Raw genomic sequence first — 26,829 nt, forward strand, 5'->3', positions numbered from 1 at the left:
GTGCCTCAAAGTAGGAATTTGGTGGAAAGTGAGTAGGCTTTGGAGTCAGAGAAGCTGGATTCATTCACAATTTAGTTCTGCTACTTATTAGCTGGTTGGCATTAGGTAAGTCACTTACCATTCAAGGTCTCAGTTTACTCCTTTGTAAAATGAGAGGATAGGACAAGATGATCTCTGGAGTATCTTCCAAAAACCAAGAGTGGATTCTATTTAAAGTTACAATTCTGTCATATCTTGTGATCTTATTGCTCTTCCTGCGTGGGAGACATTCTCAGTTGGCAAGTATCCTCCCTAAAATTGAGTGTTGCATTGGTTTCTAAATGTAGTATAATTAGGATGAAATATTGTTGGACTTTAATCCCTATCAATCTGGACCTCATGCTTCTATTCTAGGTATTTTTAAAAAATTGTTCTCTAGTAATCCTGAACTTATACAATTAATTTTCAAAACTATATTTATAGGGTTTTATGTTTGTTCCTATTAAATTTTGCTTTATTTGATCTAGCATTTTACCATGTTGAAATTTTGAAATCCTGCTTCTGATAGACATCATATTATATATTTCTCAAAGCTTCAAATCATTCACAGATTTGATAAGTATATGATATAGTGTGTACTTTTAACAGTCACTAATGAAAATTTTGCTAATACAAGGCCATGGACAGAGCTCTGTGGCCTTCCCCTGGAGACTATCAAATGCTTTGCTACAATCCAGCCAAACTATCTAGAATGTTTTGTAATTTGCCAGTTTAACAGGCTTTTCATAAAGTGAGGTTAGTTTGGCATGATTTGTTCCTGATGAATTGATTCAGGCATAAAGTAATACCTACTTTGGTAATATGTTCTAGTATTTTACATAAAACTCAGAATCAAGTTCACCAGCCCATAACTTTAAAAATATACCTTCCCCCCTTTTTTAAAAATCAGGACCCATATGTTCATTTCTAAGTCCTCTGCTATTTACCATGATTTTTTAAAAGATCCCTGCATCTCATCAATACTGCCTTTAAATTCTTTGGGTTTTTTGCTTTTGTTTTTTTTCCTACCTTTAAATTCTTTCAGTATTTCAGGATGTAGTTTGCCAAGACCTAGTGTAAGTAGGTTTATTTAAGGCATCTGGGCAGGTGTTTTCTTTTTTTTTTTTTTTTTCTTTTTTTTTTTTTTAAATTCATTTTTCCAAATTATCCCCTCCCTCTCTCCACTCCCTCCCCCCAATGGCAGGAAATCCCATACATTTTACATGTGTTACAATATAACCTAGATACAATATATGTGTGTAAATACCATTTTCTTGTTGCACATTAAGTATTGGATTCCAAAGGTATATGTAACCTGGGTAGATAGACAGTAGTACTAACAATTTACATTCACTTCCCAGTGTTCCTTCTCTGGGTGTAGTTGTTTCTGTCCATTATTGATCAACTGGAAGTGAGTTGGATCTTCTTTATGTTGAAGATTTCCACTTCCATCAGAATACATCCTCATACAGTATTGTTGTTGAAGTGTACAGTGATCTTCTGGTTTGGGCAGGTGTTTTCTTACAACTTCAATATTTATCTCAGATTTCTTAAATTAAGTAGTTCTGTTCTCTATATTTTAGAGATTATTCTCTTTACTCTAGGAAGCAATTTAAGAGTTGAATCATTTTACCTTTTCTTCTTTGTGTATTATTAACCAACCACATCAAGCAGTAATCCTGACTCTTTTTTCATCTTCTTACCACTCACATAGCATAAAAAGCTTATAACACAGCAACCCCTTTTGATGTTTTTAGCATTCATTATATGCCTTTTCTCATTATAGGACTCAGTAGATTTACAGAACTTACAGAACAGGACTTAGACTGTACCACTTATTTCTGTTAAAGTTCACTTACTTGCTCTTGCTTCCTTTGTTGTGTCTAAATTCATTACCAAGGTCCATTGGTAGGACTGAAAGGGGTATCACAAATAAGCTAGATGAACTAGTCAATGCTGAAAGCAATAAGTTCCTTAAATTGACTTGTTGAGGACAGCCCAATAGGGAATATATGGTAATAGGTCAAAACAAGAGAAAAATGGTAGGGAAATCTAATGACTATGATTGGGCTAGGACTCACACCTCTAGACTTGGATAGCTTCCTAACTCTTTTAATATTGGGGTCAGCATTGATACTTCACAAGTGATAATGGGAAAGAGCAGAGAAGGGATAAAATCTGTTTCCAGGGAGCCTCAGGGTAATTTTACAAATCTTGGCAGGGAGGGAGTCCTAACTGTTCTAAAACTCCTAGAAGCATGTTTATTCCTTATAAGTCATCTCATGACAAAGATTTTTTTTATTTGATTTGATTAAATTTTTTAATATGTACATGGCACTTTAATATTTATGGAGCACTTTTACATTTTCACATGATACACATACATTCATTTTTTAACATATTTCTATATGAGTCATGTTGAGAGAAAAATCAAAACAAAAGGGAAAAACCAGGAGGAAAAAAAAAAGGAGAAAGAAAAAAGGGGGAAATACTGTTTTGATCCCCATTTAGTCATAGTTCTTTCTCTGGATGCTGATGGCATTTTCTATCCAAAGTTTATTGGGATTCCCTTGGATCACTGAGTTACTGAGAAGAACCAAGTCTATCAGAGTTGATCATCACACAGTCTTTTTGCTGTGTACAATGTTTTCCTGGTTTGGCTTGCTTCACCCAACATCAGTTCATGTAAATCTAATCTTTCTAGGTTTTTCTACAATCAGCCTGATCATCATTTTTTATAGAACAATAACATTTCAATACTTTACATATACTATAACTTGTTCAGCCATTCCCCAATTTGGGGCCATCTACTCATTTTCTAATTAATTCTTTGCCACCACAAAAATACTACAAACATTTTTGCAAATATAGGTCTTTTTCCTTCTTTTATGATTTCTTTAGGATATAGACCCAGTAGTGGCACTGCTGAATCAAAGGATATGCACAGTTTGATAGCCTTTTGGGCATAGTTCCTAATTGCTCTCTAGAATAATTAGATCAGTTCACAATTCCACCAACAATGCATTAGTGTCTCAGTTTTCCCACATCCCCTCCAACATTTATCATAATCTTTTCCTGTCATCTTAGCCAATCTAATAGATATGAGATGCTCCCTCAGAATTGTTTTAATTTTCATTTCTCTAATCAATAGTGACTTAGAACATTCTTTCATATGATTATAGATGGTTTTAGTTTCTTCATCTAAAAAATGTCCATTTGACCATTTATCAATTGGGGAATGACCTGTATTATTTATAAATTTGAGTGAGTTCTGGTATATATATGAAAAATAAGGCCTTTATCAGAAACATTGGTTATAAAAATTATTTCTGAGCTTTCTGCTTCCTTCCTAATCTTGGCTATATTGGTTTTGTTTATGCAAACCCTTTTTAATTTAATGTAATCAGAATTATCCATTTTGCATTTCATAATGTTCTCTATTTCTTGTTTGGTCATAAATTCCTTGCTTTTCCAAAAATCTAATAAGTAAACTATACTTTGTTCTCCTGATTTGTTTATACTGTCACCCTTTATGCTTAGTTCATGTACCCCTTTTGACCTTCTTTTGGAATGGGGTGTAAGGTGCCAAGTTTCTGACATATTACGTTCCAGTGTTCCCAGCAATTTTTGCCAAATAGTGAGTTCTTATTCCAGAAACTGGAGTTTTTGGGTTTATCAAATACTAAATTACTATAGTTAATTACTATTGTGTCTTGACTATCTACTCTATTCCAGTGATCCACTATACTATTTCTTAGCCAGTACCAGATAGTTTTTAATGACTGCTACTTTTTAATAGAACTTCGGTTCTAGTACTACTAGGTCACCATATTTTGCTTTTTTTTTTTTTTTTTTTCATTAATTACCTTGATATTCTTGACCTTTTCTTTTTCCAGGTGAATTTTGTTGTTATTTTGTCTAGCGCTATGTAATATATATATATATATATATAGCAGTTTGGTATGGTACTGAATAAGTAGAATAAGATAGAATTGTCATGACAAAGATTTTAAAAAGCAGATTACCAATACATTGACTGTGATCTTATAATATATACTATATTCCATACTCATAGTCTTCCCCACCCATTTCGTGAAGACATGAGGCATACTGTTTTTTCATCTCTTTTCCCAAGGCAACTTTGATTGTTATGAATATATAGCATTTAATTTCCTTTTTTGTTCTTTTCATTTCCATTATGCATATTGGTTTTTTGGCTTGACTTCACTTTATATAAGTTCTTCCAAACTTTTCTATGCTTCTCTATGTTCATATTAGTCATTTTTTATAAGACAGTAATATTTTACTACGTTCACGTAATGCAATTTTCTTAGCCATTTCCTGATTAATAGACATCTACTTTCTTTGTAGTTCTTTACTACCACTAAAATAAAATATGCTTCTATAAAAATTTTTATTTATCAATAACCTCCTAGCAATGGAATTTCTAAGTCAAGGGGTAAAGGCATTTCAGCCACATTATATGCATAATTCCATATTGCTTTCCAGAATGATTACAATAATTCACACCTCCACACATACATCTCACCCCCAGTACATTCATGCTCCTGTTTTTCTGTAACCCTGAAACATTGACTCTTACCATCTTTTATCGTTTTTGCCAATTTTCTGGGTGTGAGGTGAAATGCCAGGGGTATTTTGATTTGTATTTCTCTTACTACTAATGATTTTTAGCATTCTTTCATATGGACAATTTTACGTTGTAATTATGTGGTAACTATTTGCTCATATCTTTTGACTACATACTTATCTATTGAGAAATGGCTTTTAACACAGTTTTGGCTTATACTAAGTGCTTCAGAAATGCATTTTCATTCATAATTTTGTTAGTGACAAAGTTATGGAAGCTTTGCTCCTAGAATTTAGGTATAACAGTGGTAATATTGCATTTATCCATGCCTAGGTAGAACAGGTTGTATAGCCCTATCTTCACTTGCACAACAAAATCTTAGCTGGAAATAAAGGGTCAATGGTGTTTGATAGAAGTGACACTGCACTGTCCTATAGCATGGTTTCAGATTGTGCTTTTAATAAGATTATTTGTTCTGAGTACCTGGGTGTTCATCATGAGATTTCCAGACATTCTCAGAACTCTGTGTGTCTTTGTTGAGGCTAGAGGAGAGCTAATATATCCATCAACGTTCTCTAATTCAGTGGCATTTCTTTGTCCATATTTCTGATCTTTTTGATCCCTTTTTGGTTCTGTGATCTGTAATCATAATCTGATAGTTTGTTTAACTGATGGGTATTCCTCTATGTTAATAAATTTTTAAAAGTGAGCCTCATAAATTGTTAAAATGTCTCTTATGGAAGTTTGGGGATGGTAATCTCAAGATGTTACTGCACTTCAGCTATAAGGTGGGATACTGCAGTCTTAGGCCCAAGGTCAGCTGAATTCCTATGTTTATTTCCTTCTAGAGAGAGAGAAGTCTAAAAGTTCATTGCCTATTCCCAGGCCTCTGTATATACCTAAATCTCTAAGTCAGTATTAAAATTGAGAAAATAAATATTGCTTTGAAGTCATTATCAATATCTTGATTGATGTTCCTGTTATCAATAAGGATTTTGGGCCATTAGCATTGCAGCAGGACGTTCCAGCAAAGGAGTAGCCCCTTCTGGTTTTCCTCTGCAAAATGCAAGCTGTGGCTCATCATCTTTCTCTTTATTTAATCAAGATCCTTTACAGTTTGTGGTGCTGTCTATATAGGCAGACTACATACTTCTAAAGTCAGCAGGGAACTAAAAAGAAACCAGTGACCTTTTACAAATGAAGATCACAAGATCAGTCTGCAGAACTAGACAGCTGTGGGCTTGCTGACTCTGGCCATTGTCTGGCAGCACTGGTTCACATCTTCTTTTAATTGCTTCAGAGACAAAGAAATCAGACCTCTTTGATGGCTTAGCATGAGATGGAATGCATTTGTTTTTTAAGATGCTAGGACTGTCTCCTTACTATCCATATGTTATATAATTTTGCAGCCAAAGAGCAGGGGAAAAAAAATCCTAATTAAGTAATTAAAAAATATAGGAAAGTATTTCAGGGATTTTTTATTTTATTTTATTTTTTTTGTGGGAGAAGTATTAGAAAAACATGAAGAGGGCAACTAAGTAGTCCTCCTGGTCACTTCTACCTCACTGAATTTCATGGTTTTTCTCCTATTTCCTAGTGTAGAATCTCAGTCTTCAGCTGAGTCTACAGTTATCAAGCTCCTAGGAAACTGACTTCCCCTGCCTAATCTCACATAGGATTAAATCAGTTAATTAAGTTTTTGAAGTGAAAATTCCCTTTCTGGTAGGAGAGCCTATAAAGAATGAAGGATCTAGCCCCAAGATTCACTTTTCTACAGTTAGTTTCCTAAGTTACCAGGAGAATGACATCTAGCATGGAATGAATAGTATTGCACACCAATGTACAATGATAGAAAAAGGAGGGTAGTGGCAAGTGTCATCTTCACAACTCACCCCAACCCAGTAATCATTGGTGGTGGTTGTTCTGAACTTTCCATCTTAATGGCATCCCTCTCTAGGTTTCCACTTTCCCCCATCCAGATTCCATAAGGTTGAGGGAAGATATGACACCATTCTTTTTTTTTTTTTTTTTTTTTTTTTTTTTTTTTTTTTTTAATATTTTAATAGTTTTTATTTACCAGATATATGCATGGGTAATTTTACAACATTGACAATTGCCAAACCTTTTGTTCTAATTTTTCCCCTGATGGCAGGTTGACCAATACATGTTAAATATGTTAGAGTATAAATTAAATACAGTATATGTATACGTGTCCAAACAGCATGACACCGATCTTAATGTGACTTACTACATTGGGATTAGAGCTGCACTTCCACCCTTTCCCCCCTTCTCAGCTGAATTTGCTTAGTAGTTAAAGCTGATTATGTCTTTCAAGTAGCTCACCATTTTGTAGTCAGTCCAAGGAACCTTTCCTTCAGATCTCTTATTTCTCTTTTTCATTTACTAAAATTACTGACTCACTGAATCCCAGTAGGAGGCATACATATTAGTGGAAACCAGAGCTAGATTGGCTCAGCTCCATGGGTTCAAAGTTTTACTGTACTTTTCTTTCCTAATTATTTCTCTCTCTACTTTTGCCACTAGTTCTGGCTGTCCCTTCTCCCCCTTTATTTTTATGTATTCTTGATACTCTAGGTAAGTGATCTCCAAGTTAATGCTGTACAGCCCTAAGTGATTGTGGTATGAATCATGTGACAAAATTGGAAAATTGAGAAAATGGATCCCCTCCTCCTTCTCCTTGATACAGTCAGGAGGCTGGTTGTCCAATAGTTTTCCCTTCCCCCTCATCCCCATATTATACAAACTCTCAACCTCTGTTCTTTTGATCCACGAAACAGCCATTCAAAGCAATTATAATCTAATCATGATACAGCTTCCACAATAGCTCTTTTGTTTTTGTTGCTAGTCACTTTTGAATTGTGTCTGACTCTTCATGACCCTATTTGGGGTTTTCTTGGCAGAGATCCTAGAATGGTTTGCCTTTTTCTTCTCCAGGCTCATTTTACAGATGAGGAAACTGAGGCAAATAGAGCTAAGTAAGGCTTCCCCTGAGTCACACAGTGTCTTAAGTCAGATTTGAACTCAGGAAGATGAATCTTCTCGATTCCATGCCCAGCATTCTGTCTTCTGCATCACCTAGCTGCCCTAAAGATAATTCTACAGATACCATTGAGAAAATTCTCTTGATTATCCTGTTACTATCAAGGATATCACCATCCAAAATTGCCTTAGTGTCATTCTCCGCTCCCTAAATCTAGTCAGTTGTTTCTGCCTCCCTATCTCTCATATATGCCCTTTTTCTGTCCTTACACACAATCTTAACTCAATTCTTCATCACCTGTTACCTGGAACCTGCCTCTCTTTCTGCTTTTCTTTTCTCCATTCCAGCCTCTACATAACAGCCAATTTGATTATCCTAACGGGCAAGTCTGACCATACCACTTGCCTATTAAGATTCAGGGCGTCCCTTTTATTTCTAGAATCAATGATAACTCTTTTGTTTATCTTTTAAAGGCCATCACAGCCCTTCCCCAATGTACCTTTCCTATTTTATTGTCTATTCCTCCCTTTCTTGCATTGGATAGTTCTGTGAAACTGGTGATCCCCACGTCACTTCTGCCTCTTAGAATCCCTAGTTTGAATACCACATTATGTAGATATATAACATTAATTGATTTCCTCCCATTTCCTCATGTTCTTCCTCTTAAAATTGCCTTGCATCTATTCTGCATTCATTTATTTTTTTTTGTTTTTTAAATTTATTTTTAATAGCATTTTATTTTTCCAAATACATGCAAAGATAGTTTTCAATAGTCACCTTTGCAAAATCCTGTGTCTCAAAATTTTCCCCTTCTCTTCTCTTCCTCCTCTTCCCCAAGACAGCAAGCAATCCAATATAGGTTAAATATGTCTGCAGTCATTTATTGAAATATGTCATATTTCTCTTGATCAAATGCAGACTCCTTAAAGGATTGTTTCCTTAACGTCCTTACATCTAGCACCTAGCATAGTGCCTGGCACCATGGTAAGCATTTAATAAATGCTTGTGGACTGATTCATTATTGGAAAAAACTTATGGAGGAGATCAAGATCTATGTTAATATTTGAGAGATTCTCTTTTCAGTTTCACTATTTACAGACTTAGTCAAATCTACAAATTTATGAAATACACCACAGGAAGAGTAAGTGAACAAAGCATTTACTAAGAACTTATGTGTATGTTTGTGGAAGCTCTTTTCGTAGTGGCCAGAAACTGGAAGTTGAATGGATGTCCATCAATTGGAGAATGGTTGGGCAAATTATGGTATATGAAGGTTATGGAATATTATTGCTCTGTAAGAAATGACCAGCAGGAGGAATACAGAGAGGCTTGGAGAAACTTACATCAACTGATGCTGAGTGAAATGAATAGAACCAGAAGATCACTGTACACTTCAACAACAATACTGTATGAAGATATATTCTGATGGAAGTGGATATCCTCAACATAAAGAAGATTCAACTCACTTCCAGTTGATCAATGATGGACAGAAATAAATATACCCCGAGAAGGAACACTGGGAAGTGAATGTAAATTGTTAGCACTGCTGTCTATCTACCCAGGCTACTTATACCTTCGGAATCTAATACTTAACATGCAACAAGAAAATGGTATTTACACACATATATTGTATCTAGATTATACTGTAACACATGTAAAATGTATGGGATTGCCTGTCATCAGGGGGAGGGAGTGGAGGGAGGGAGGGGATAATTTGGAAAAATGAATACAAGGGATAATATTATTTTTAAAAATTACTCATGCATATATACTATGGAAAAAATTCTAAATTTAAAAAAATAAAAATAATTATGTAATTAAAAAAAAGAACTTATTGTGTTCAAGGCACTGTGCTAAGTGCTGATGATACACAAAAAAAGTAAAACAGTGCTGCTCTAAGGAACTCACATTCTAATGGGGAAGAAAACACATATGGAAGATTTCAAATACAAGTCAGATGGAAAGATCCCATCTTAGGGTACAGTGGCAAAGAAGGCGGTAAGACTTTTCTGTAGTGTCATTTCCAATGGTAAAATCATATTAATTTCTAATGTTGTACCATTTGACATTGGGTCAATGTAATGGAAGCATTGCTATTTCAAGTCTTGTTGTTTCAAAGATTCTTGAGTTCAGGATCCTGAGATTTCTCCATCAGGGTCTGGTGGCAGTGCTTTGACCTGCTTGGCAAATGCTGCCTCCTGTCTTTCCCTCAGAGTTTCTTGCTGTTTTGGTGAGACTGGCTTATCTATTCTGAATGACACTTGATTGGCAGTTGGTGGTCATGATTCAATTCTTGTCCAAGAAAGTTGCCTTCCTGGACCGTGGTTGTGAAGGCTAAGCAGAAAGTAGAACCAGTTATCTGCAGATTGCTCTGCCCTCCAGGCTCCTACACTTATCCCTTTATTAGTGGCAGTTCTCCACAATTATTTCACCTTTTACTGATGGCTGTGGGAACTGAGCCAGCTTGGGGGACACTGCTATTCCCAAGATTCGTGGCGTCAAGATCTTGGTCTCCATTAGGCTCTGAGGGAAAATGGTGGCCAAGGTAATGAGGATGGTTTGACTTTCTGTTCCTCAGGGTGCCTTTTGGCTTTGAGCTAGGCTGGCTTACCCTCTTTGTGAGTGGCATTTAGTTGGCAATTGATGAATAAAAAATATGTTTGAAAAAAGAAATAAAAAGAGATCTATATTACACTATAAAAACATTTTCAAGCTTTAAATTAAAGTATTGAGGAAAATGCAAATATTGCACCATGAAATATTTACTTATTTGGCAAGTACTACAAGACAAACAAGAAACCTCCACAAACCTTTACCCCAAAAGATTGCACATTTTCTTGACATGTGCTGGTTATTTGCTGGCAAAGTGCTTAAATGTCATACTTAAAGATATTATTGTGCATTTTTCTTTTATAAAAAAAATTATGTCCCAAACATGCTGATGTTTTCTATGATGGCTGTTTATAGTTTGCTGCCTGGTACATATTTTCCTTTTTTTTTTTCCTGGTAGATATTTTCAAAAAATTAAGCACGCTTAATTTGTTTCTTCAAGTTAAAGATGTTATTTTTTTAAAGTCTTTTCACTTGTATCTTTTATTTTTGTAGCATATTCGGTTTCCAATATGTTCCTCCCCTCCTTCCCTCATGACGCCATCTTCTATAACAAATGTAAAGGAAAGAAGAAAAAAAAAAAAAGCAATTTAGCAAAAATAACCAACACATCACTCAAATTCCAACAGTATAAGTGCGATCCACCTTTGCAAAGAGGAAGAAGAGAGAAGCCAAGCTTAATATGATTGCATAATGTTCATGCATATTATGATTTTGTTGTTCTTTCCATTTGTTTTTGGTAGTCTTACTATATATGGTTTTCCTGGTTCTGTTTAACTTTGTATCAGTTCACATATCCCTTTTAATGCTTCCCTGTAGGTCATCATAGTCATAGTCATACTTTTCCACAGTGTGGTAATATTCCCTAATCAGTGAGCATTTGCTTTATTTCCAGTTTTAAATGCTTACTGTTTATTGGATGACTGCTTTAAAATTTTGATGTATGTTGGACCTTTCTTTCTACTTTGACTTCTTTGGGGCATATTCCTAACAGTGGGAAGGAATTCTGAATCAAAGGATATGTATGTTTTAGTCATTGTCTTAGTATTTGCTTTCCAGAATGGTTGGGCCACTTTAGTTCCAACAAACAACATTTTGTTAGTTTGTTAATGTGCCTGTCATTGCATAATTCCTCCAGCATTAACCATTCAAGTTTTTTTTTTTTTTTTTTTTGTCATAGAACTATAAATTTCTAACTAAAAATTTCTAACTCAAAAGACCAGCTAGCCTAATCCCTTCACTTTGTAAATGAGGAAACTGAGGCCCAAAGGATTTAAATTACTTTTAGAGTCAGAGATAGTGCTAGAGATAAGATTTGAACCAAGATTTCCTGATTTTAGAGACAGTACCCTTTCCTCTGTATCATACTGCTAGATATGCTAGATAGATTTACAGTATGCTAGACTTGAAGTGAAACCTTAACGTTTTCATTTACATTTCTCAATTTACTGTGATTTAAAGCAATTTTTATATGGTTCTTCATAGTATGAAATTCTTCTGAGAACTGTTTGTTCAGATCCTTTGATCACTTATTCATGGGAATAGCTTTTAGGGTTATATATTCATGTTAGTACTCTGGATATTTTGTATCTCAAAAATGCTTTACCAATGAGTGAGAAACTTAATATTACTTTGACAAATAGCAGCCAATATGAAAATGTCAAAATACAAAGAAAAGAAAGAGGATTGTATATGAAACTGCTCATTTCTGTTATATACAATTAGGTTTTTTTTTAATTAAGTAAATTTAACATAAAAATAACAAAATTGCCCTTTTTGTCTGGGTCCCCTTTTAAACTTCTCTCTACTCTCTTTTCTGTATTTTTAATATTTGATTTATGATTTTTGTCTTCTTTCTTTTTAACATCTCTGCCATTACACACCAATTCTCCTTTGTAGAGACAAAATAAGCATGCAAAAAAGATTATTGATCATATCTTAAAATGTATGTTTTCTACTGTGTCTCTAGTCAATTCCCTCCCAAGTTATTTTCCTTAAAGTCACTATAGAAATTGCTTTACTAGTTTCACTTACTTTATTCTATGTCAGTTCAGATTTTTCTGTCCTTTTCTTCATTTCTTATAGTACAATAATATTCTATTTTCACAGTTATTCCATATTTTGTTTAATCATTCCTCAGTTAATGAAGACACAATTAGTTTCCAATTCTGTGCTGATAGATTGCTACTATTAACATTTTTTGTATAGATGTATTATTTTCCAGTTTCTCTGGCCTTTTTAGGGTATGGCATTAGTAATGATATTGCTATATCATTATGCACCATTTAGTAACTTTGAGTAAAAATCCAAATTAATTTTTAAAATAGTTAAACCAATTCAAGTTTACAACCATTGCGTTGGTTTGCTTGTCTTCTCATAGCCTTTCTAGCAATTGCCATTTCTCATTTTTTTAATAGAATTTCAGAATTGTTTTATTTATATTACTTTTATTAACAGCTTAGAACACTTTTTCATATTTTTATTGATAGCTGCTTATGTGTATCTTTAGATTATCCCTTAAGGAAAGGCTCTTATATTCTTATATACTTTTATCAATTCTCTATATTTTGTGGATATCAAATCTTTTTCACAGGAGTTTGTTGCAAAGGTATTTTCCCCATGTACTGATTTTCCCTTCTATTACAGCTGCATTGATTTTTGTAAAATTATGAGTATATGTGATCAAGGGGAAAATACAATTAGTAATCATAACCATGAATATAACTGAGATGAGCTCACCCATAAAATGAAGAAATTTTTCAAAATGAATTAGAAAGAAGAATGAAGTATGTTATTTTCAGTAAACACACCTAAACTATAAATGTTCAATATAGAATTTAGTTGAGAGGTTGAAGCAGATTTTATTATGCCTCAGGATAGTGCAAGTAAGCAGTTTGGTAATCATAATTTCAAGAAAGGCTGCAGAAAAAAAAAAAATTGCTTAAGAGGTGAGTAGGGAAATTACCTTATGCTTAAAGACTTCAGAGATGATGAAATAATATCAATTATTATTGAATTGAATGCAAAACAACTAAATACTTGAAGAAAAAGCTAATCAAACTATAGAAAGAAGTTGAGGACAACATACCTAGAAAAATCTAACCAAAAAAATTAGAAAAGTTAACAAGAGAGATCTTGGGCAATTGGTAAATAGGAGTTAAAAGGGATATACTTTTTTCTGAGCTTTGTGTGGCACCTTTATTAAAAACTGATGATCTAAGGCATAACAAATCTGAAATATAAACACATCTTTAATGGTCACAAAACAATATAAATTATAATCAAGAAAGGGCATTTGAAGATGGAAGACAATATGGGAGCAGTTGGAGTGACCAGCTAAGACTTCTAAGAAAAGTGGATTTGTTGTTTGTCCTTCATTTTTGAAGATGTGACAGCAGATGAATTGGATTTAAATAATTGAGGGCTGTGCAAGGGCACCTGCCTCACTTTCTCTTTCAGAGTCATTTGGACTCAATGGCAAGATATAGAAAGTAGAGATGGCCTTAGATGTAGTAAGAGATCTTGGTGTTTTTTCTAAAATCTTTAACAGTCTATTTGACTAAGACAATGCCCACTCGGTGATTACGACTTAGTAAGCAGAAGGGTTTTAAACTGAATCTTACTAATATGGAAATATGTTTAAAATGATTGTACATGTATATCCTGTTATCAATTGCTTGCTCTTTTGGGGAGAGGAGAGAAGAGAGGAAAAGAGAAAAAAAAGTTTGGAACTCAAAATCTTACAAAAATGAAAGTTGAGGGGTAGCTAGGTGGCGCAGTGGATAGAGCACCAGCCCTGAAATCAGGATGACCCGAGTTCAAATCTGGCCTCAGACACTTAACACTTCCTAGCTGTGTGACCCTGGGCAAGTCACTTAACCCCAATTGCCTCAGCCAAAAAAAAAGAAAAAAATGAATGTTAAAAACTATTTTTATATGTAATTGAAAAAATCAAATTTTATTTTAAAATAAAATGTATTTGAAATAAAAACAAACAAACAAACAAACAAACAAAAATGAGACTTGAAGCCAGAACAAGTAGAAGTAGAGGTGAAGAGGAAGAGCATGCTGGCCTAAAAATAGCCTGGACAAAGGTACAGAGATATTGTTCCTAGAATGTATGTGGAGGAATGAAATTAAAAAGACTGGAAAGATAGGAAGCAGCTAGACTTATAATGACAGAGGCCTATATGTTTCATCCTGGAGATAATAGGGTACCTCTAAAATTTGAAAGCATGTATAGGGGCTAGAGAAAAGAGTAACATGGTCAGGAATCACTGACAGCTGACTCGAGGGTGGGTTGGAGTGAGGATAGACTTGAGGCAGAGTAACTAATTACAAAACTTTTCTAAAGTTCAGGTAAGAGGTGACAAGGGCCTGAACTAGGTTTGAGCCCTGTGTCAATGGAGAGATGGTCAGTTTCTTCCTTTATGAAATGATGAGATTTGTTTAAACACCTTTCAAGCTTTAAAATGCTATGTATAAATTGAGGCTGTCTAGTTTCTTCATTTGCAAAACAAACAAACAAATTGGGTAGGACTAGGTAGTCTATAAGGTCTTTTTAACTCATAACATGTGTGTTCTGTTATTACATGATTCTGTGATGCTAAAGAATTGGGAGGATTTAAACCCCTTACTTATTATTCAGTGTTTTCTAAATTGTTTTATTTTGATTTTTCTTAAGGATAAAGAATCATATGTTTCACTTTGGGAGAATGAACCATCATACCATAAGCATTTTCTGCTTTTTAATATTTTGATCAGATTTCCAGGTGTGATAATTTTATTAATAAAACTCTATTGTCTACCAGGGATGGATGAATGAGATCTACAACTATGACCCAGAGACGTACCATGCAACTTTGACACATTCAGTCTTTGTTCGACTTGAAGGGGAAACCTTGAGGCTTTCAAAGCCCAACAAAAATATATCCAGAAGGGCTAGCTACAATGAGGCGAAACCTGATGTCACCTATATCAGCCAGAAAATCTACAATCTTTCAGACAGTAAGGTGAGCTCTAGGAATTTTTGAACTGAGAATAATAATGACGATGTGCACTGATATTAGTATTGCTTTATGATATTGTACCTGTGGTATGTCTAAAAATGTGTTTTTTAAAATGTTGTTCGGGGCAGCTAGGTGGCACAGTGGATAGAGCACCAGCCCCGAATTCAGGAGGACCCCAGTTCAAGTCTGGTCTCAGACACTTAACACTTCCTAGCTGTGTGACCCTGGGAAAGTCTTTTAACCCTAGCCTCGGGGCGGGGGGGGAATGTTGTTATAATTTAATTTACTTTTAACACTTTAAAAAATATTGTTCTTTAGGGAGAACAAAAGAAAATGATGTGTGTGTGTTTTGGAGAGAGTTTCAGTCATTATAAATGTGATAGAGATGTTCTATGGTTATGTATTTTGCTATATGTCTTAGAAGCATTTCCTTTTTATTTTTGTAAAATGTGTGCATTTTTGTTCTCTGAGCATCATTCCCCAAAGATTCTGCATTTAATCTTGGGAACTGCTCTTATTGATCATTTTCTGAGATGACAAAAATCTATCTAAAATTTGTCTTGGGAGTTGTCCTCTTTAATAATTTTCAGTTCAGAGTTCTAAAGTAGTGTTGGGACATTTTTGTTTGTTTTTAATGCATAATTTGGTATAGATGTCACTCACAGCGATGGTGGTAAAATCCAAGTTATGATATGGGAAACTTAGTGGCTTTTTCCAGTGATTTTTTTTGGCAAGAGAACAATCTGAAAACTATCAAAAAAAAAAAAAAAAAAAAAAACCCAACAAACCCAACCCCTTGCTATTTGTATTGTTTGAAAACTAATATTAAGCCTTTTCAGTTTACACATGTCCAAGCTTTGCAATGGAATGTGGAAATATGCTTGGTCTTTTGTCTGAGATCAAGTATACCTTAGGGGGATATGTTATTAATTGTTCCCTCTTTTTTACTTGATTTTTTAAAAAATGTTAATGCATTGTGCAGCCTTTACCTTGCTATATAAATCACCATTTCCTTCTCTTCTTTAGATTTATCTTGTTCCCAAGAGTTTGGCTCGAAAACGCATTTGGAATAAAAAGTACCCTATTTGTATTGAACTTGCTAGGCAAGATGACTTTATGTCCAAGGCTCAGCTTGATAAAGATGTTTCAGAAGAAAAGACATCATGTGAGAAAGACTCAAGTAGTGAAGATCATAAGAAGTCAGCTCATTCTTCAGATGGAGCAAAATCCATCAGCCAGAAGGATCAGATTCTCTATCTCTTTGGGAGGACTGGCCGAGAAAAAGAAGAATGGTTTAGGAGATTTCTCTTGGCATCCAAGTTGAAGTCTGAAATCAAGAAACCATTTAGTATCTCTGGCAACCTACCAGGTACTAATATGCCTATGCTTTGTTTTGTTTTGGGGGGTTTTGGGGTGTTTTTTTGGGTGCTAATTGTATTTGATTTATGTAACAATTTAGGAAAAAAGGACAATTCTTAATGAGTTGAGAAATTACTTCCTGGCTGATCTGATTTCACTCTACCACCTAAGATGTGTATCTGTTCATCACATGGTGTATTTCACACTTTATCCTCAGCTGGGCCTTCACATTCATTAAATTTCCTACTTCCCACAGTGACTGTTCCAGATTTTTTCTTCTCTCTTAAAGCCCCCAGCCTCACTTGCAGCATATGTTCTTGCCTCCCACATCACTGAAAAGATTGAAGTGTTCCAACTTCCCTCCTCCATTCCTCACAATGTCTCAAATATTATCCATCCTGCTTTTCCCTTTCTACCAAGAAACAAATATCCCTATTCCTGCTGAGATAGGAGATAGTCTATATAAAATGCTTTGAAAACTTTAAAGTACTGTATCAGGATTGTCACCACAACTCCTTTTTCATCTTTATAATCTAAAACTTTAAAAAAGTAGTCTATATCTAATACTTCAATTTCTTTATCTCCCATTTTCTACTCAGAATTTTATAATCTGGTTTAAATGATAAAGCAATCCTAGTTCCCCAGCCTTTCCTCCCTCCCCCAACAATAATTCTCCTCTCCACTAGTCCTCAACCATATATACACAGACCTCAGTGAGCTGGTATTGGAATCCTTGTTTTCATTTTACCCCTTGAAGCTGACACAACAGACCTTTGCCTTCAACCCCAGGGAGTTTCATAACAATAATGTTTCATTATTTTCTAAACTTTTCTGATAATGAACTCTACTTTGAGACATTAAGATTCGTGGACTTTTCTTGGTTCTTAAGGGAAAAGATCTGCTCTGTTCTCTCTCTCTAATTACCATCTTCTCTTACAACCATTGTCACTTAATTAGATGCCCTGATATAGCATTTGTCCACTCTTTCTCTTCTGTCATATGCAGATACATACACACACACACACACACACACACACACACACATTTATTATGTTTTATTTATGAGGAAAGAGGGAATATATGAATTCAGAAATAATATACCAGAAGAAAGCATATGAATATTTTAAAAGCTTACCTTTTACCAGCTTACATGGTATATAATATCTAAGTTATTCTATACATTATTATAGTTAAATAATATGTGGTCATAACTATAATTATATGATGTAGTTGTAAGTTACAACATTTATTACACATATATGTAATATTATTATAAATTACATCTTTAATAACTTTTGTAATATTATTATGTACATTATTATTATTCCATAGTATTCTTTAAGGACCATCCTGATTTCCTCTAGGTCAACTACCTTCTTCATGAATCCTGTATAAGAATGATGTCTTCTGGCTAACACAACTACACATTGGCCTACCCAGATTTGATTTCATTCCCTTTTTACAGTCCCAGGCTTCCTCTCAGGCAGTCCAGAAGCCTCTTGCTTGAATTTTGGAGGTTTTTGTCCATATAACTTAATAATGACTCAGTCCACAAGATGTCTCCCTACTTCCCCCCCTCTCATCAAGAGAAAACAAAGAAATGTTGCTGGTAGTGTATTCTTATAAATAATCCCCCAAAACTCAGAGTAATTAAACTTAAACTCATAGTTTATGAAACCTTTCCTCATAGTATTTTATTCCTTCTTTTTTTTTTTTAATTTTATTCCTTCTTAAGGATTTACTTATTAATTTCTATTTTAGTTAAACGTGTTTATATTTTTTCTAGTTCCCTACTATAATAGATGATAATCTTTAGGTTAGGAGTCTCTTTGTATCTCTCCCAGCACTTGGCACAGTGCTCTGCATATTTTGTTGTTTGTTTAGTTGTTTCAGTTGTGTCCAACATTTTATGACCTGTTTTGGGGGTTTCTTGGCAAAGATGCTGGAGGGGGGTGTTATTTCTTTCACCAGCTCATTTTAAAGATGAAATTGAAGCAAACAGGGTGATATGATTTGCCCAGGCTCACATAATTCTGCATAAATGAAGAAGCAAAATGTTGCTTTGCACTATTGAACTTAATTTTAGTTTTTCTGTTCTAAAATCTATTTAAACACTGATAGAATTAATTGAACTTGTGTTGATATGTTAGCGTTTTACTTGAACTTTAAAAATATTTTGAAATTGTTGTAACTTTTCAGATCAATGGGAAAACTGAGATAGAGTCCTGAAACTAGAAGCTTTGCTTTGAGTAGTGTTCTTCCTTATCCTTTTTTAGCATAAACTGATAGGACCAGGAGTCAGAACATCCTGAATGTAAATCCAGCCTCAGATATTTTTTACCAGCTGTGTGACCTGGGCAAGTCACTTAACCATATTTGTTTCAGTTTTCTCATCTGTAAAATGAAAATAATAATAGCACCTATCTCTTAGAGTTGTTGTGAGGATTAGGTGAGATTTTTGCAAAAAGCACTTAGCACATAGTGCCTGATACATAGTAGATGCTATGTTAATGATTATTCCCTTTCCCTTTTTAATTTATTAGGTTTAGTTTAACAAATATTTTTGTCTACTGTATGGCTGAGCTAGGTGAGTTATGTCTCTCTGTCATACACACAAACTGTGTCTTGAGGAGCTTATTTGGAGAGAGAAAATATGCACCTGAAATAATTTACAATATAACAGTCAATTTAAGTTACAAAATGGATGGTACAGACTATAAGGGCTACAAGAGTTTAGAGAAGGGAAAGATCAGTGTCAGAATTGTTGAGAAGGTTGTTGAATAAGGATTTGTAAAAGAAGAGAGAACAGGAGAAGACTTCCCAGGTAAAGGAAATGATGGACATGAGGGTTTTGGAACAGACCTTCATGTATGAACCTGAGTGGGAAAGGTAGAATTAGGAGTAGTAGTTGGGAGGGATTACCTAGAGAATGCAATTGGTAACACCCTAAAAGTAATATACATGTACCTCAAACAGCATGTTTGATATGGTATTTAGTAGCAAGAGTTTTCAGGTGAACGAGAGAGACAGAGACAGTCAGCGACAGAGAAATGCATGCTGGTTTCCCTGACAAAAAAAGAGAAAATGAAAGGACTTGAAAAATGTCTCTGTCTTTATTAGTAAGTAAAGAGTTATTGTTGAGGATGGAAGAAATCCTTCCTAAGAAAAATGAAAATATCTCAAAGGAAAATTAAAATAAGCCTTGAGAGATAATAGATTATAAAGAGAACAGGGAAAGGATGGAAAAATGTTGAACTCCTGAAGCTCTATAATAGTATATAATGTACATATAATAGTAATTCTAGACACCATATGGTGTAATACTCTGTAGCTTATGACTCTGGATGGCCTTTCTGAGAAAGAAGCAGTATTCCATACTGCCCAGAATGAGGGGAAACTTCCCTGGCACCAATGGGCATAAGAAAATTCCTTTAGGGGCGAAGTGGATAGAGCACCAGCCCTGAATTCAGGAGGACCCGAGTTCAAATCTGGTCTCAGACACTTAACACTTCCTAGCTATGTGACCCTGGGCAAGTCACTTAACCCCAGCCTCAAAAAAAAAAAAGAAGAAGAAGAAGAAGAAGGAAAAGGATCCATGTGTGCAAAAATGTAGCAGCAGTTTTTGTGGTAGCAAGGAATTGGAAACTGAGTCAATGCCCATCAATTGGGGAATGGCTGAATAAGTTAGGGTATATGAATGTAAAGAAATAATATTGTTCCATAAAAAATGATGAGCAGGCTGATTTCAGAAAAACTTGGAAAGACTTACATGAACTGATAGAGAGTGAAGTGAGCAGAACCAAGAGAACATTGTACACAGTAGCAACAAACTTATGTGATGATCAACTATGATAAACTTAGCTCTTCTCAGTAATACAGTGATCTAAGATAATTCCACTTGGGATGGAAAATGCTGTCCACATCCAGAGAGAGAACTGTGGAGACTAAATGTGGATGGAAGCATAGTATTTTCACCTTTCTTTCTTTCTTTGTTTGCTTGCTTGCTTTCCTTTCTCGTGTTTTTTTGTTTTGTTTTGTTTTTTTCTCCTGGTCTGATTTTTCTTGCACAACATGGCAAATATAGAAATATGTTTAAAAGGATTGTACATGTATAACTTATATCAAATTGCTTGCTATCTTAAGAAGAGAAGGAAGTAAGGGAGAGAAAAAAAATTTTGGAACACAGTCTTACAAAAATCAATATTGAGAGCTATCTTTACATGCATTTGGAAAAATAAAATACTATTTAGGGGGAAAATTTTTTTTAAGATATAGGGAATTCCTAGATGAAGAAAGAAAAGAAAATGGAAGGGAGTAAGCTTTTACATAGTACTTCTTTTGTTTGTTACTATGCCAAGTGCCTTTACAAATATTACCTCATTTGACCAATAAGTCTGAGAGGTGAGTGCTATTATTATTCCCCTTTTACAGTTGAGGAAACCAAGGCATGTAAGTGACTTATCATACAGTATCTGAGTATCTGAGATTAGATTTGCACTTAGGTCTTCCTGGCTCAAGTTCCAATATTCTATCAGAAAGAAATGCTATCCTCAAATGCAAAATTATGCATTCTTTCCAACTTCTAATCTTAAGAGTTGCCAGTGGACTAAGATGTTAAATGATTTGCTCGGTCTTACACAGGCAGGGTGAGCCAGACTTTGGGGCTTCCTTTCAAGTCTTCCTGGTTCCTAGGCCAATGCTTAGTCCACTCAGCAGGGCTACATGATGAGGACCTCAAAAGTAAACAGAGATTATGGGAAGTGAGCCATAGTGTCAAAGAATAGGGTTCATTGTTCTGGATCACAGCTTAAGATAGCATTATGTTTGCTGGACTTTTAGCTAATGATAGTTTGCATCATGAAACCCAGAGGAAGAATATGCTTGTTTGTAGGATTCATTAATATGGCTTGAGACTGAAAGTGAAAGAGGAAAAAAAAGAATTCCCATGTAAACTTTAGTGTGGCTACTTTAGAGGAAATTAGTTCAACACAGAAAAAAAATCAATTCAACAAATGTTTATAAAGCACCTATTTATGTATTAGGCACTGATGTAAGTGCTGAAAATATAAAGATAGATACCACACCAACACTACTCTCAAGGAACTCAGAACCTAATTAATGGTTAGGACAAGTACACAAATAACTATGATCATAGGCTCATAGGCTTTTACAGCTAAAAGAAGACTCAGAGAAATCTAAATATAAAAGAAGTCCAGACAAAGTACCACAGGAAATAAGAGAAAGGAAAGGGTTTTAGAGGTTTATAATTCTGATAAGGAATAACCAGTAATGCACAAAAATTGAGTAATTGGGGAAATAATTTGAATGATACTTTATAGCCTCAGATTTTATCTGTAGAGTGAACCTGAGATTTTAATACAAAAAATAGGTAGGTAATCTAAGCTTAGGGGGCACAGAGACTTGGAAAAGAATTATTGCCTAGACTACAGCAATGCAAAGATAGACTTTTTTCAAAAGCAAAATGGGCAGTGAAGTAATATAAAGCTGAATTCAAAGAAATCTGGGAAGATTTGAATGAACAGAATATTGTGAATAGAATTAAAACATATTAAACAGTAACCACAATAACATATAGGGAAACCTCTTTGAAAGATTTAGTAAGGGACAGATAGGGAGTGAAATGGATAGAGACTGGCCTTGGAATTAGGAGGACCTAAATTCAAATTCAGCCTCAGACACTTGTACTTAATTGCTGTGTGATCATGGCAAGTCACTTAATTCTAAATGCCTCAAAAAAAAAAAAAAAAAAAAAAAAAAAAAAAACTTTTTTTAAGGTCCCTGATCAATACAATGATCGGTCACTACTACAAAAGAGCAAAAATGAAACATTCTTTGTGCTCTTGGTAGGGAGGTAGAGTAGAGGTTCAGAATAAAACATATATTTTTAGATACACCCCATGTTTCAATTTATTTTGCTTGACTGTGCTCAGAGGAGATTTTCTGGAGGAATATGATTAAAATAAGACCTGTATGGAAATGCATACATTTGAAATGGGGAGCTTGGAGGACAAAGTGAAGAAAGAGACAGCAGAGTATTCTGCAGACTACCTCACCAGATGGAATAAATGAATGATGAGCTCCTAAGTTCACTAAAGTAATTATATTAGGATCATTTGTCAATCAGGAATCTAACATATTGATGCAAAGTTATCGTGTACTGATAATTTCAAGTCATTCTTTCTCACTCAGTAGAATTAGAATTGTTTCTTTCTTGTTTTTAGTCTCTTCCAGTCCTCAAAGTGACCAGCAGTGTGTTTAGGCTGTAATGTAGAATCAATCTGAGACTCACACCACCTACAACCAGTCCTGAAAATGGCACAGACATGGTATTAAGAAACCCAGACCAAAAGATTGAGATTACCTTCGAAGTATTTGAAAGATGTGGACCCCAAGTTTCTCAGGAACATGTCACCACTAAGACACATAATCAGAAGGCACTGAAGAAGGTGTCATTAGTGCCCAAGTAGAGACTGACAAGATCCTCAGTGCCATTGTTTCTACATCCTCAGGCTCAACTCCAAGGCTTCCAGAACCACCTAACCAAAGGATATATCTACTGATTCCCAAGGTCTCTCATCCCTGAGAAGGTCTAAGAGTCTGTCATTAGGGCCACCAACCTCAGTAATTACAAGGTTGCTAAGCACACTGGCTTCGGTTACCAAGTCCACTGACACTGACACAACCAAACTCACACCTGTCAGTGCTACAGCCCATTGGAGCCAAGGCAATGAGTCTTGAGCATTCAAAACAGATTTTTCAAGATAGAAGGACTTGTTTAAATCTTAAACCACAGGTGTTTATTTTGTTTCATTTCATTTTTCCCAGACAGAACATTATTGTTCTTTGTTCAGATAAAGGAAACAGTAAGGCACAAGTGAGGGGAAAGGGCACAGTTAAGTGCAACTTGATTTCCTGACAGTTTTCAGGTAACTGTCTATCATGAATGTCTCTCTAAAATGTCTTTAAGTAACTTCAGTATTTGACTTGCATTCTTCTTAGAATAACTTTATAGGATTTGACAGGACAAGAATTGAGTACTACAAGTGAATCCAGAGCACCATCAGTAATATTCTTCTACCTAAAAGCACTAAAAAGAATAGCATTGAGATAGGAAAAGCTTTGGGATAACCATATTTTAAAGGCATACTAGCAATGGTGCTCCAGAACAATGAGACAATGCCACAAGAAGAAAAGAAGAATTTATTCATGCAGTGTACCTATAAGCCAAATTTTAGCTTTTTATTTTCTTTTGGAAAAAAATTTTTTTCATTATTGTAGAATCAGATTTCCAGCTGTTTTTTGCCCAGATTATAGGAATTTAATGTGAGGCGTTATAACTTCATTGGATGATTCTTCCAGGACTGAAAGTTACAGACTGATCTTCCATGATCATACTAGTATAAAACTCCAACTCTGTTTGATCCTGAGTCAAGGTCAGAGAAACTTTGCATTTTTCAAATAGTACAGCAGCTAGACTAGTAGCTTAAGGTGGGAAGCTTCTGATTCAAAATGGAACAGTGATAGGATATGTCAAAAAGATCCTTCTCCTGCCTTTGTAGAATTATCTTCCAGACCTTCCCAGCAATCAACATCCATGAGTAACAAGTATAAATTTGAATGTGCTGCTCCAAATTCTTGAATTGGTAGTGTTTTGGTGATCTCTTCTTGCAAAGGGGATTGCTAATTCTTTAACATAAACATTTTTACCAAGAGCAAATCAATGTCAATAAACAATGCACCATTTGTAGTCCCAAGAATTTTAGTGTATTTCACACAACAAATTATCCTGCTTACAATTAAGGGAAAGAATGTTATTTTCAAGTTAAAATTAGCATCAGCTGGTATTGGGATTGTTTAATAGCTGTCACCTAAAACCTAATAATCTTTCAAACTAGCCATCTTTTGTACTCATTAAGCATATTATGCAGTCTTTTTAAAAGTTTCCATGTCTTTTCTTTTTATCTTAGCTTAACACTCACCCAAACAGATATTGGTGGCTACCAGCAATTGTTTTAACAAGCCTAGGACCAAATTGGGGGAGATGGGTAAAGACTCCATGCCATCAAGAACACAGAGGATGTACCACTGCAAACCATGTGGAAACATGTTGCCATACTCTCTATGCAGCATCATTGTTTATTCACTGTCTACCCTGTGAGGCTTAACATCATAGATTAAACAAGTCTCTGTATTATCATTACAACAGCATAAACTTTTCAAGTGAAGCAAAATAAAATTAACACAAAGCATAAAAATAATCACACATTGTACCAGTTTCAGGATTCCTATCCCTCTTGACATAGTTTCCCTATGTCTTAGTGATGAGGAGTAAACTGAGTTTCTAAACCGAGATGGGTCAGTTCCTTTTCTCTCTCTCCTTCCTTCCCCAAAGTAACCAAGGGCGGGATTCGGCAGCAAATGAATGCTGTATGGAAACAAAGTCTTTATTGATAGTAAAGGGATAAAAAGAATTCTCTGTTGTTGTAAATAAGACAGGAATTTTCTTATTATTGTAAATAAGACAAAAATTCTCTATTGTTATCTCCTTCAGTCTCTCCCCAGAAAGGAATTTCAGATCATTAGAATGGGGGCTGAAAACCGAAACTAGCCCAAAGGAAGTTGGAGATTAAACAAGAAATATCAAAGGGGGCTACCGCCCCCAACATTAGGAGAAGACAAAATAGCATTGACAAGAAGAGAGAAGATGACATCTACATCTAGCAGCCTGTTATTTATTATTACTTGGCCACTGTTGCCATTATAGTAACAATGTATAGCATCCTCCAAGGTCTATAGCTCTAGCCTCCTGAAATAGAACGTAAGATTAGAGATGAGATACTTTACATATACTTTTTAATTGGTGAAGAAAGGGGAAATCCCCTTAAGTTTTCATTGATGTTTGGAGGGACCCACCAACTGTTTCCCTTGAGTTATAATTTTGGAAGAGGCGTTGGACTTTTTTGATTATCAAATACCTCTTCATTCTGAGAGCTCAGTCCTGAGTGAAAAAAAGCAAATTTATCAAATGGGGGTCAGGGTACAAGTGGGAGGTTAAGTATAATGCTTGAGAGAATTCTTGTACCCAACAATTTCTATTCTTATGACAAAAAGACAAATGAATAATGAAGTAGACACGAGAAAATATGTTCTGGCTGCCAAATCTCAATTCCAAATAATAATTTTTAGGGAAGAGCATCAAGAGAAATTTCACCACAAAATTTAATTATGTGACATAACTTAATTTCGTTTCCATTAAAATTTACACCAGAATCCATCAAATTTTAGTGAAATTGAGCACCATTTAAAAAAATACTTTGAATCTTAAATAAGAGAGAAACTGTTCTTTATGTTTTTTCCCCTATTTTTTCTCTCCTCTCTGCCCCAAAATGGCCAGACCAAGAGGAAAAAGAAATAATCATACACATAAGGTGGAGGGGGCAGAACTTTGGTACAGAATATAATAAATAAGGTGAAAGGGACTAAAGGAGTATACTCCAAATCCCTTCCAGGCAGAATTTTTTTGATTATGGTTCCAGACTGGAGGGGGAGGTAAAAGGAACTTTCTGGGCAGCAAGATTTCTGTCATACTGGTGAGAAGAGGGTCAAGAATTGGGGATAGAGAAGTGAAGTATGCCCAAAATCTGTTTGAAACAATGTGGGCCTATGAGTTCTTTCAAGATCATGAGAGTACCAGTTGGAGTGCTCTGATGCTCTTATCTGTTATCCCTCGTAGTTGCCACATGACCAACCTGTCTTTTCTTCCTATCATATAGCTCCTTGCTGACATCTTTAGAGCTTTTCTTTAGTTGTGTGTTGTAGCTGCTCTGTATACCTCTCCATTGCCTCTGGGTGACACTCATATTTAGTTCTTTAGTGCCAGTGGTATTTTATAAGTCTTGTTGCCACACAGCAGCATGTTAATATTGAAAAGATAAGACTTTACTTTCACAGGCAGCTTAGAGATAGAAAAAGACCTTTGTAATTTCCTGTAAATAATCCAGCCCATCCTCTTTTTTCAACTCTTAGCAAATAAAATGCTTTGTTAAAGAATCGCTGGCAGCAAGAATAATGGATTCTTATATTCTTTTCATCTTTCAATTAATTGTGAAGTGTTAAAGATGTGGCCTTTTGTTGAATATCACTTGTGAAAGCCTCCATTTGTAAAGATTTTGTATATATGTAAGATTGGGCTTATAAGTCAGAGGAATATAAGTGAGAGG

At 34.9% G+C, this 26,829-nt stretch overlaps 1 protein-coding gene across 8 annotated transcripts in view; it reads left to right on the plus strand.

Annotated features, from left to right (window-relative positions):
• The window catches only part of TEX2 (testis expressed 2), a 133,130-nt gene that overhangs the window by 59,589 nt on the left and 46,712 nt on the right, over positions 1-26,829 (plus strand). For all 8 annotated transcript variants that reach the window (XM_074260823.1, XM_074260820.1, XM_074260828.1 and 5 more), the window contains 2 exons: positions 15,032-15,232; positions 16,256-16,598. In XM_074260823.1, the coding sequence (XP_074116924.1) occupies positions 15,032-15,232; positions 16,256-16,598 (544 nt within the window). The remainder of the gene's footprint in view (positions 1-15,031; positions 15,233-16,255; positions 16,599-26,829) is intronic.

This window comes from Sminthopsis crassicaudata, chromosome 4 (genome assembly GCF_048593235.1).
Source record: "Sminthopsis crassicaudata isolate SCR6 chromosome 4, ASM4859323v1, whole genome shotgun sequence".
In the NCBI taxonomy this organism is placed as follows: domain Eukaryota; kingdom Metazoa; phylum Chordata; class Mammalia; order Dasyuromorphia; family Dasyuridae; genus Sminthopsis; species Sminthopsis crassicaudata.